This window comes from Sinocyclocheilus grahami, unplaced genomic scaffold (genome assembly GCF_001515645.1).
Source record: "Sinocyclocheilus grahami isolate Dianchi unplaced genomic scaffold, SAMN03320097.WGS_v1.1 scaffold2465.1, whole genome shotgun sequence".
In the NCBI taxonomy this organism is placed as follows: domain Eukaryota; kingdom Metazoa; phylum Chordata; class Actinopteri; order Cypriniformes; family Cyprinidae; genus Sinocyclocheilus; species Sinocyclocheilus grahami.
Window position 1 is genome coordinate 21,558 of NW_015507644.1, and position 11,471 is coordinate 33,028.

At 42.0% G+C, this 11,471-nt stretch overlaps 1 protein-coding gene across 1 annotated transcript; it reads right to left on the reverse strand.

The window, feature by feature from the left end:
* Nucleotides 1-353: 353 nt before the first annotated feature.
* Nucleotides 354-6,179, reverse strand: LOC107575101 (fibroblast growth factor 16). Its single transcript, XM_016261508.1, has 3 exons — nucleotides 5,666-6,179; nucleotides 2,939-3,042; nucleotides 354-620 (listed from the first exon to the last, which is right to left on the reverse strand). The coding sequence occupies exons 1-3, from the start codon at nucleotides 5,925-5,927 to the stop codon at nucleotides 375-377; spliced, it is 612 nt and encodes a 203-aa protein (XP_016116994.1). The 5' UTR covers nucleotides 5,928-6,179; the 3' UTR covers nucleotides 354-374.
* Nucleotides 6,180-11,471: the final 5,292 nt, after the last annotated feature.

An 11,471-nucleotide genomic window follows, 5' to 3' on the forward strand; every position in this document is an offset into this window, starting at 1 on the left:
TGAAAACAAGGCAAAAATGTGGTCCACCTTACAAAAAGTGTCTGAAGAAAGGGTGATTGCATGACACCCTGAAGTCAACACCTCTTCCTCAAGACATCTTTTGGCTCCAGCTTTGGATGCAGGAATGTTCCCTCTTCTCTGTGGTTTAAAACCCATTAAGGAGAGGAAACGGAGCCATCCAGGACACACACGTACTGTTTATCTCAATCACCATTGGAGAGGGCCTCCTCATTTTGGACCAGAACCCAAATATAAACAGCTGTGAGGCGAGAGAAGTAGGGTCTTGTATTTCTTAATGTTCTTTAGCGTCCGTCTTCCCCATCCAGCACCTCTACTGCTCCTCTCCAACACAGCAACTCTGACGGATGCTCTGGTCACCTATGCTGGAACAAGTCTCTGTAAGCTTGGGGTATCTTCTCTATCTCGACGGGTCTGGGCAGAAAGTGAGTCAACTTCTGGTGTTTTTTAGTCCTGCTGCCTTCTCGAGGCGAGCCGTCCTTGTTCAGAGCCACGTAATAGTATCTTCCAGTGTCTGCGTGCTTGTAGAGTGTGGATGCATACGTGTTGTACCAGTTCTCCTCGAATTGCTCACGGAAAACACACTCTGCTGTCAGCTTCTTCTGCAAGGCAGCCAGAAAGAGACAAAAACATTGTTTTTTTATTATCTGGAAACAATAATGTGCACTACATTATAATGGAAAGTTACAGGTAAGATTGTTGGAAAGATCTTGTGTCCTACCATGATAGATAAGCTTCACCTATACCAGGGGTTTCCAGTCCTTTCCTCGGAGGGCCACCTGCCTACAACCACTTCAACCACAATTAAATACACCTGAACCAACCAATCAAGGTCTTCAGGATTACTAGAAACATCCAGACAGGTGTGTTGGAGCAAGGTCAAGCAAAACTCTGCAAGAAGGTGGCCCTGCAAGAGAGGGATTTGGCACTCCTGATCTACACAAACCATTTAAGACAAAATGTAAGACGGGGGTGTCCAAAGTTTATCCTGGAGGACCACTGACCTGCAGATTTTGGCTCCAACTTGCCTCAACTCACTTGCCTGGATGCTTCTAGTATGACTAGCAAGACCTTGATTAGCTAGCTCAGGTGTGTTTAATTGGGGTTGAAGCTAAAATCTGCAGGATGGTAGCCCTCCAGAAACAGGATTGGACACCCTAATGTAAAATGTGAATCAAAGTGGGAAACCGCTTTCCTGGCCTGACCCAGAAAAGTCCCAACCAAAATGGTGTGTTCTCTAGCTAGTAATCTTCCCTCTGTCCATCAAGAGTCCAGTTTAAGTGCATTTGACCACATGTTTAAGAACTAGCATGTGCCTCCCATTTCCAGACCTCCAGATGGGTTGGAAAGCATGAGGGTGTGAAGACGTGGTACTGTTTCTTTCTCACAGTGCACAGTTTACCCTTGTCACCATCGCAAAATGTGTGGAGTGGAAACTATCTTGAGGCCAGACAGCAGGTGCTCGCTGCACCAGAGAAGGGAAAGTCATTACGGGCAAGCTTTGCAGTTTACACCCAAAATCATTCTTCAAAACTGTTAACCTTTTTGTCTGCTTCCCCCATGATGCAACAAGCTCTCTCGCACAAACACGGCAGCTTGAGAGAGTCTGTGTGGGCTGCTACTACTACACCACTGACAGAACTTCATGAGCGATGGCTTCGGGTTAAGCAGGTGAACATTCGCTGGCTGACTACACTGCTGAGAACAATAGAAGACACTGGGGCTACATCATGTTTCCTGCCAAAGAACAGTTATGCAGTGGACCGGGTTCAAGTCTTGGTGTCAAGATGATACATTTAAAATTAGTGTTTAAGATAAAGTCAACTTTAAAAGTTCTGTTAAATCGTTTAAACTGTTGGCCAAGCAAATAGAGTAAGACAGAAAAAAGTTATCAACTAAAAGTTTCAGAAAACAAAATCATTTAAAACAACTAGAATACCTCTCCAGGAGCTGTGAGATTACTGATGGTCTCTATGCCGTTTCAATTAGGTACAGTGCTCCATGCACAGGATTTACATAATGTATAAATCCTAACCACCAGTGATGGTAAACTTCTTTGATCTTCATGCAACAGAAATGGACCTTTTAAGTCTGCGCAGTGAACCTAGAAGTCTTCAGGTGATTTGCAGTGCTGACCTGTGTTTACAGTCTGTTTTAATGGGATGTTATCGCATTGCATGTGAAGTCATCTCTCCTTGCTTTAAATAGGTTTGTTTTAACTCAGGATCCACAGAAACTTACTGGGGCCCCTGCTTATTGTCTCTGGAAATCTGATAGCTTGTTTCTCCTGCAAGCATGGCAAAGTCTGCAGAGGGGGAGGCCAGGCGCATTTTCCTATATATGGTTCTCTATGTTAGCATGCAAAAAGTCAAATCCCACTACATGCTTTTATCTCCTGGTCTCGGTTACAATTAGCACTCCAGCGGAGAAAAGCGCGGTCCTCGCACAGCACACAGATATGCAAGAAACCAAGAGCACTCAGCTCGTATATCCACGATATGTGGGTGTGTATACGTTACACGCTTCATGTGTCCCTGGAAAATATGTAAATATTTTAAGTATGGAGCGAAATGAAGAGGCAGTTTTTCTTCTCTGAGATTGAGCGTGCTGTCTGAGAGGTTGTTCTCGTGTGGAAAGTTACAAAGACAAAAACAAGGTGAGCTACGCACAGACCTCGCCGATCAGAGGTCAGGGCTCGCAGCAGTGGAAACACTGCTTGTTTTGTCTGGTGAAGTGTTTTCTTTTTTGTACATCTACATCATATGGGGAACAGACTATGAGCCGGTGGGTGGGTTGTCGTTTGCTCCTCATTCCAGCTCTGACTGCATTCCTATTGGAACACTTCATAGAGCAGAACCTTCTGTTGCTGGATGTTGTTTGGTGTGTGTGTGTGTGTGAGCACTACAGGGGTTTGACTTACCGACCCATAGAGTTCACCTTTCTCATTCATTCCCAGATAAAGACCAGCGTCCACGCCTCGTATGCTCACCAGCCCGACGGCCAGACTGATAAACTCCAGAATACCTGCCACACAACAGCACTCGTCAGACAATGACCAGACACCTTTACTACACCAACTGCAGCGCAGCTGTACATCAACAATGTAGTATAGTCAAGTAAGATGTTTTATCTTGCCCCCTTCCCAGCTGAATGAAACAATGTAAATTAGCCAAAGGTGGGTCACCGGTTGTAGATATGTTAAGCAGCTGGTGTTTTGGCCAACTGGTCTTTCAGTTTCATAAGCTGATAAATACCCAAAACCCCACCAAATCACACCAACCTGGCCAGACTACCAGCTATGCCACCACCTTTGGCTGGTTTGTGTTTTTGTTGTTTTCCACCAGGAACTCATAACCCAGAGCATTTCTTAACATGAAAGTCTTTGGCAGTGGCCATAATACCTGCATTTTGTTGTCTTTGTTCTATATAAGGTGTTTCTTTTGAAAAAAAAATTCTCACCTGTGCCCTTACAAGTGAGCGTTCAGCAGACTAGCATTTAAAAATGTGCCACAATATAACCTAAAAGACAGGAAGTTAGTCTTCTTACTAACACTTTGATTATAAGCGCGCGTATGCAACACAAAGCCGATAATCTCTGATATGTTTGGTTAAGCTTCTTGTTGCTACTCTTGTACTCTCTTTTGAAGTACTTCAATCAATACTGTGTTACGGTATCTGCATTCGTGTCAATTTTCAGGATGCGAACCCAATCTTGGCCGAAACCAGCTGTTCACACGCTCTTGATTAAAGACTAAAGCAAAAACTACACCTTTGTGGCCTTTTACCACCACCTGGACCGAGTGTGTTGTGATTTGGATGCCAAACGACGACACAGAAAACTCTCTGATGCTGGGTTAAGCAGAAGCACATTTCATATGCGTTTAATCAAAGACACTGCCAGCCTGCAACATTACCGACAAACAGCTCGCATTTGCCAGAAGGATGCCAGAAACATGACCGCGGACCACCCAATCCAGTAAAACAGCTTGTCTCGGCCTAAAAACAAGCATTACCACTGGATTCCACAGTGGTCATGCTTTAATTTAGAGCTATTCCTGTTTTCTAAGCGAGGGCTGCACCTGCACAATGATTACGGATCAGAGCAATGCAAAAAATCCTCATGTCTGGGCTCTGCTATCATTTGTTTATCATTGTAATACCAAGCACTCCTTGACTGATTTATTAGCGCTGTAATTAGTAGTGTCTGTGCCTGTGTCGGCCGGGGTCCTTTGAACAAGTTTTCAGAGAAAAACAGCCTCATGCTGTGAGCTTGTTTTTCACTGCAGAGAAGCACCTGCGTCTCTTGACCCTGCGCTGGAGTTCGCCGAGTGTAAGACTCGGAGATATGCCACTCTTGCCTAATGGGTGGATTGAAATACAGTGGTACCAAAAAGTATCTGGATGCCTAAACCACTCTGAATGTCATTGAATTAAATAGCAAAACATTGAAGCAAGTGTCATCTGCAGTCTCCAGGAGATTTTCTTAGAACAAATGAACATTTCTTAGTCATCTTGCTGTGGTATTAGTTGGTGTTGTGGTGATTTTTAGAGTTTCTCAAACAGAATAATTGTTTGTATTTATTCAACGCTATATTGTTTTATTATTTCAAATCTAACAAACCTTTTCTTTTTTTGTCTTTTAATGCTTTGCGCTAAAAGGGTTATTGTGCTTAGGGTTATTTTGTTATGAAATGCAAGCACTTGAGACGCTTGTATATGGTGAGAATATACCATAAGACATGGGAGGCACAGCCCCCAAAGCATAATCAAAGTTTTAAAAAACGGTTCCTGCTTCTTGTACCCCCAAAATTCAGATCTGCTTCACTTCTATGCCTAGATCTACAGCACTGAATTCTGCTCAAGTTATGCACACAAGTTTTGTCTTGTGCATGCGATTGCAAAATGAAAGACAACTCAAGAAAACTGTATCTGGCAAATTAAACATTTTAATGTGTGTATATATATATATATAAACTTTATTTTGAAGGAGCAGTCAGTTGCATATTACAGATTTCTCTGGAGTTTTCCAAGTGAACAAAGTTAATAAGCATGTCACATGCACGCACACTGACTCACAGCAAACTGACTGATTGGCTGATGCTGCACTCATTGAATCTGCATTTTGGATACCATAAACAGGTGCATTTTATATATTTGTGTGCATATACATAATTTGTAGATATAGATATTTATATATATAGTGTGTATAACCATATTATGCCAACAACTTTGTACTCAGACGGTATGAGAATAAATTAAAAATACACTCACTTTTTTTTCTTTTTTGGGTAGGTTGGCATATGTAAAGTAGTATATAAAATCAGTATAAGGCTATGCAATGTCCCCAAATAGATAGTTAAGTGTCCAGTAAACGCCTTGAAGTGTCTTGACCTTGAGACTTAATTCTTAAATGTAAACTTTCCTACCCTTGTTACTAATATGAAGGATTTAAGATAGGCTATCACATTGTAAACACATAAGTATATTAAGTTATCTTGAGATGGAACAATGCAGTTAATAAATATGCTATTTAAAAAAGAGAAAGAAAAAAGGCAGCCGTTCCACAGACTGGCCAGGTGCGTAACGCGCCTATGATGCCCAAAACCGCTGATTGACGAATGAATGAGAGGGTGGATGGAGCTCTCACCGAATCTGCTGTGGTCCTGTCTGGTTCCGTGCACCGTCCCGTTGGGAAATATCTCCAGCTGGAAGCCGGTGCGGCAGTAGAGCTGTCTCCTGCGCAGGATGCCCTTCAGGTGGCCAAAATCCGTGAGCGACCCGCGCTGCAGTCTGCCCTCAATCAGACCCAATCTCTCATTCAAACCATCCGCCAGAGGCACATTCCCTAATGCTGGAAAAGCCTGCAAATCCAGATCGATGCTCCCGAGAAATCCAGCCACCTCTGCCATGGCGAGCAAACTTTGCGTGTTTAGAGAGCGGAGAGGAGAGAGACGCTCTTTTCATCCGTGATCAGACTGAACGAGTCATTTATATAGACATCCATATCCTCCCCGAGCCACGCCTGGATGACATCCCTGCTGCTTCACCTTCAGCATGTCAACGCAGAGCTTCTGCTCCAGCTTTCAGACCTGATGCTGCTGTCTGTGGCGGATCGTTCAGTCCAAGCACAAGTGAGTCTGATGTCTGCGTAAAATAGCGCTCAACCGGCAATCACTGACAAAATAGCGAAGCCACGCAGTGCGTAAAGTTCTCCTGACTGTCTGTGTTTTATTGCTGTAATCGCAGTCTCTCTCACCGCACCGCTGCCAGTCACTAGAGGAGTTTAGGGCTGCGTCTCAAACTCTAATGAGCTGCCTGCCTCCCTAGACTGCATTTCTTTTGGGTCTCACTGGCACTTGCGGCAACTTGTAACGCAGTGAACGCCGTCATTCTGCGTATCGCAGGCGCGTGCAGTAACCTGCAACGGTGAGATGCCTACCTTGGATTGTGCAACATTTTTGGGGATGGCAGGTGGTTGCATCATAACATTCAAAACCCAGTGAGCTGCCTATCTAGACAACATAACTGTGCGTTCTGGGCACTTTCTGAGTTAGCAGCGTTTTATCCAACAGTAACCCTGTAAAGCCTGACATATGAAATAATAGTCACTAAAATGTTAATATGGCCAAAAAGTTAGATGAAATTGAGATCATTTGTAATGTCAATTAATTAGGTCTTTATAGCAGACTGCATAATATATAAAATGATATAAATATCATTTGTCCCTTTATATCTGCCAATATGTCTTAGAAAGGTACGCTTGGTTTTATTGTGTTTTACATATAAAGCAAAGCAATACAAAAGATGTGAGAAGTGAAGCTTGGATGCCTTAGTCCAGTAAATGTTCATCTTGAAATATTACTAACAATAAAATGTATTCTTACATTTGAAAATCAGTAAAGATTTCTTAGCAAAATGACACATGTAGCACGATCTGAAAGGAGGAGGTGTGTAAAATGATACTATGAGGCCTTTTACTTGCTAAAAAAGTGTGTACTATCAATCAGATGACAGAAGGCATGTAATAGATTGTGTGCAACTGGTTTTGATCATATCAAATATGATATGGTATAGGGTTAATAACTTAAAACTACTGTAAGCTGTTTACCTAGACTAGATTTTGGGGCATCATAAGCATTTGCAACATTTTTGGGTATGATAGATTTGCGCATACCAAGATTTGGCCATTAAAGGCTGTTTTGCACAGTGTGAAAGCTGCATGAACACCTTTAGAGAGCTGCCTACCTAAATCTCATTTGTAGGCATCACATTTGTGTGTATTATTTCTGGGCTTTAGAAGAATATTTGAAGTCAGCTCAATTTGGGGGGGGGGGGGGGGGGGGGGGGGGGGGGGGTCATCCAAAAACAACACACATGTCTAAAATCGCTGTCTATAATTAGCCACTTCACTGGATTTTGAAGTTGCTGCATGCAAGTGATGCCCAAAGATGCTGTCTAGGTAGGCAGCTCTGTAGGTATTGACACACAGCCTCAGTCTGAGGTTTTCGTAGATTTCCTTTCTCCATCTCCCCTCTGTAAGCAGGTGTTTCCTCCTCTCCAGACCAGCTGTTGGATATCTACTGCAGAAATTAAAGGAGCAAAGAAATACAAAAGGTTGATGATGTATTTTATTAAAGCGGAGCGGTACAGGGAATGCATGGCAGACGGAATTTCATCAAATGTGAAATGTATGCGTCACACGAAATAGGAATGAGAAATACACCAGATGACCACAAACTTCATATGGGCTCTTCTGTAGGAAATGATGCATGCTGAGTGCTGCCAGAGGCGACCGGCTAACCATGTGCATCTCACAAATCAAGAGCAGGGTTGCATCTATAAAACACATCTCTGATGTGTCCGACACACTCATAAAGATATGGCTTGTCAAATATCTGCTCTGTGTTTAATGTCTGAATAGTTAAAGGTCAGTGTTGTTCTTATATGTAGCTCGGTGTTTCCTTCACAAAATAAGGACTATTGATAGATATGAGTTATATATTTTGATACTCAGATAGAATGCTCTTAATGTACAGCATATTTGCTGTGAACTACAGGTTTAAAGCATTCAATTGTTTTTTAATTGGAAACCTGTGCAATCAGATACATTCAGTGTTTCTCTCTCTCTCATTATTAGAATATACAAGAAGTCCCTATTTGCTTTTTTTTATGCACCTTATTTTGGACTTTTCTGAAGGTGCAGTGAGTCTATTTTTTCTTTTTCTCTTAAAAATAAAAAAATCATTAAAAAAAATGTAAAATGTTTTCCAACCAATCAGAATCAAGCATTCAACAGCCACATAGTATAAGCCCTATCATGTGATGCATGTGCATTTTTTGTATGGAGTCCAGATTCCTTATACATTTCACTGTTTTACACTCAATTGCCATCTGAATCAAAATATTTTTCCCCCAGTTCTCAGGTATCCTGACTGAAAGTGTAATAGAGAATGTCTTTTGAAGTTCAAGCATTAGCTCATCAGAAACTGGTTTTCAGAAGTGGTGCCAGTCTCACATAGGCTACAATAAAAAAAACATCACCATAGTATTGAATGAACCCTCTGAGAGAGAGTCGTAGTTGATCATTAGCCCAGAGGGAGTGATAACTGAAGGTGGTCCATGGTGTGAGCGCAGTGCTGCCTCATGCTTTGAGCATTCACATGCACACCTTATCCAGTCATTTGCACAGGAACCGCTTGCGAGAACTCAGCGGGTTGCATTCTCGGTGTTAGCTGTAAAATTTAGAACTCGTGAAATTTAAATTCCTTTTTTTGTTGTTGTTTCCTTTTTTTTTTTTTAAATCTATAAGGACATCTGTTGCTGGTCAACTATATTTTATAGTTGACATGTTTGATTTATGAGTGAGTGTAGAAAATGTTCCCATGTGGGACATATAGGGAAGATAACGACCTCAAGATCATGCCTCATGCTCCAGCGCCTCTCTCACTCTTCACGGAGAATAAAGTCTCGCAAGTTAATCAAATTTGAGCCATGAATTGGGGTCTGTATCTTATTCAGTCAGTATTATTTGGTACTTTAGATATGTTAAGTCCTGCAGATTCTTGCCCTTGCTCTCTTAAAGGTTGCACCACAATCCTCCACCAGCTTATGTAAAACTTTTATTTGTATGGCATGTTAGATATAAATCAGTTGCTTGTCTCTTCAGGTATGCCGGAACTAATTCAATGCCTTTTAGAAGTGGCCAAGACTTTACCTTGTATTCAGGAGTTTAAACTGAGAACCAGACGAGTCCTCTGCACAATCTGACCTGTGTTGCAGCCTTGAATTAAACCATGCCATGCTGGTTTGGTCTGGCCAGAGGAGAACTGGCCCCCTGGTTTCTCCCAAGGTTTTTTCTCCATTTTCTGTCACTGATGGAGTTTTGGTTCCTTGCCACTGTCACCTTTGGCTTGTTTATTTGGGGACGCTTGACTGATTGCACAGACACTATTGAAAGAGAGCTGAACTGGATGATGACATCACTGAATCATCAATGAACTGACGTTAACTGAAAAATTAAAGGGTTAGTTCACCCAAAAATGAAAATTAGCCCATGATTTACTCACCCTCAAAGCATCCTAGGTGTAGTGGCTAGATAACTTTCTTCTTTCACACGAATCAAATCGGAGTTATATATAAAAAAAAATATCCTTGCTCTTCCAAGCTTTATAATAGCAGTGGGTGGGTGTTTCTGTTCAACAGTCCAAAAGAAGTCCAATAAAGTGCATCCATCCATAATAAAAAGGGCCTCTGGGGGGGGTGAATAAAGACCTCCTGTAGTAAATCCAAAGCCACTAGAAGGCAAGCCTGCAACCTTTAGCCAAAAATGCATAACGGCTAATGCTAACACGTCCGGTTTGCCAGTGCGTGGGAAAGGAGACCAGAGGCGTTTTTTTGAATGGATGTCAAAGGAGGAGAGGCTTCACTACGCTGAATAAACAGCTTTTTAGAGGAAACAGCTTATAATTTAATGAATCGACAGCCTATCAGCTAATCTCCAACATGTTTTACACTAAGCAATACTTTTGGATTGAACTATTTTTAGAGTTTACACCGAAAACAAATACCGTTTTATAAGAGAAGTCACTGACTTTTTGCGACAGGTAGGATACAGCTTACGGCACTCCTCCTTCATTCCTATGGGATCCGTAAACAGCGATCGAGTGTCGCACAACTATAACGGCTAATGCTAACGGAAAGGAGACCAGAGGCTGTTTTTTTTTTGAATGGATGTCAGTGGAGGAGAGGCTTCACTACACTGAATAAACAGCCTTTTAGAGGAAACGGCTCATTATTTAATGAATCGACAGCCTATCGGCTTATCTTCAACATCTTTCACACTACACAATACTTTTGGATTGAACTGTTTTTAGAGTTTACACTAAAACAATGCCGTTCTATAAGAGTCACTGACTTTTTGCGACAGGTGGGATTCAGATTACGGCATTTCTCATTCATTCCTATGGGATCCGTAAACGGCAACTGAGTGTCGCACAACTCTGACTGAAATTCAATGACGTCAAGCCTGTAATGTGATTGGTTATTAAGGCACACATGATCCAAGTTGACCGTTACGCTTTCTCCAATAGTAAGTATACAGACCCTCTCACCCCCCAATAGTAAGATAATCTCTGGTGAATCGATGCGTTTTTGTAAGAAAAATATCCATATTTAAAATGTTAGAAACAATTTTCTCTAACTTCTGCATTTGTCACTTTTCACCAGTGCATGTGCTATGCATACGTCCTACGTCATCTGCCGGAAAGACAGTAGGCTTGTTCGACTTCATGCGGCGCTGCAAAGACCGGCTGCCGCCTGACAAAAGCAATGCATTCTGGTTAGAAAATTTGTCCGACTTTGATCAGCACTGCAGCCGACTTACGGTCACATGTGCCATCAAAGTACCGCGAGAGCAAAACGAGACCAGCCGCCGAGGTCAGGCGCTGCAGTTGCTCAAAATCGGCTGCGAAAGCCTTGATGACGACACACTTTATTCTCATTGGTCAGATTCTGTGATGACAAGCACGACGTGTGTCGCATTTATTCTAACAGTTCAATTCCGATAATGCTAACAAATCTGTGTTTTTATAACAGTAAAGCTTTTGTAGTGTAGTCGCACTGTTATATTGAGTCACGTTTATCAAAAAACACTGATAAAAGCATATATACCCCCACTTTATATGTTTCTGTTGAACTTTATTCATGAATAGATGGTGCTGTATTAAGCAGTATATAAAAAGTGTTTCTGTTGCTCATGAAAACGTTTCTGAAATGTCTGTGTATTTGACAAATATTGCATTTAATTCACTTCCTCTGTGATAGAGTATGCAAACACCATGCGAGTGTCACTACCGGGAGCAGAAAGTGTCCGACTTGACGTCTCTGCTTTTAATTCTGCCCCGACTTCAAGTGGCTACTCTCGCCAGCCTCTGGCAAGCTAGTGTAGTTCATCT

Coding starts and splice junctions, on each gene's coding strand:
- LOC107575101 (XM_016261508.1), bottom strand. CDS start 5,927: ATGGCAGAGGTGGCTGGATTTCTCGGGAGCATCGATCTGGATTTGCAG. Junction 3,043..5,665: donor ACAGGACCACAGCAGATTCG/GTGAGAGCTCCA, acceptor GTTGTGTGGCAG/GTATTCTGGAGTTTATCAGT. Junction 621..2,938: donor AAGGTGAACTCTATGGGTCG/GTAAGTCAAACC, acceptor GCTGCCTTGCAG/AAGAAGCTGACAGCAGAGTG.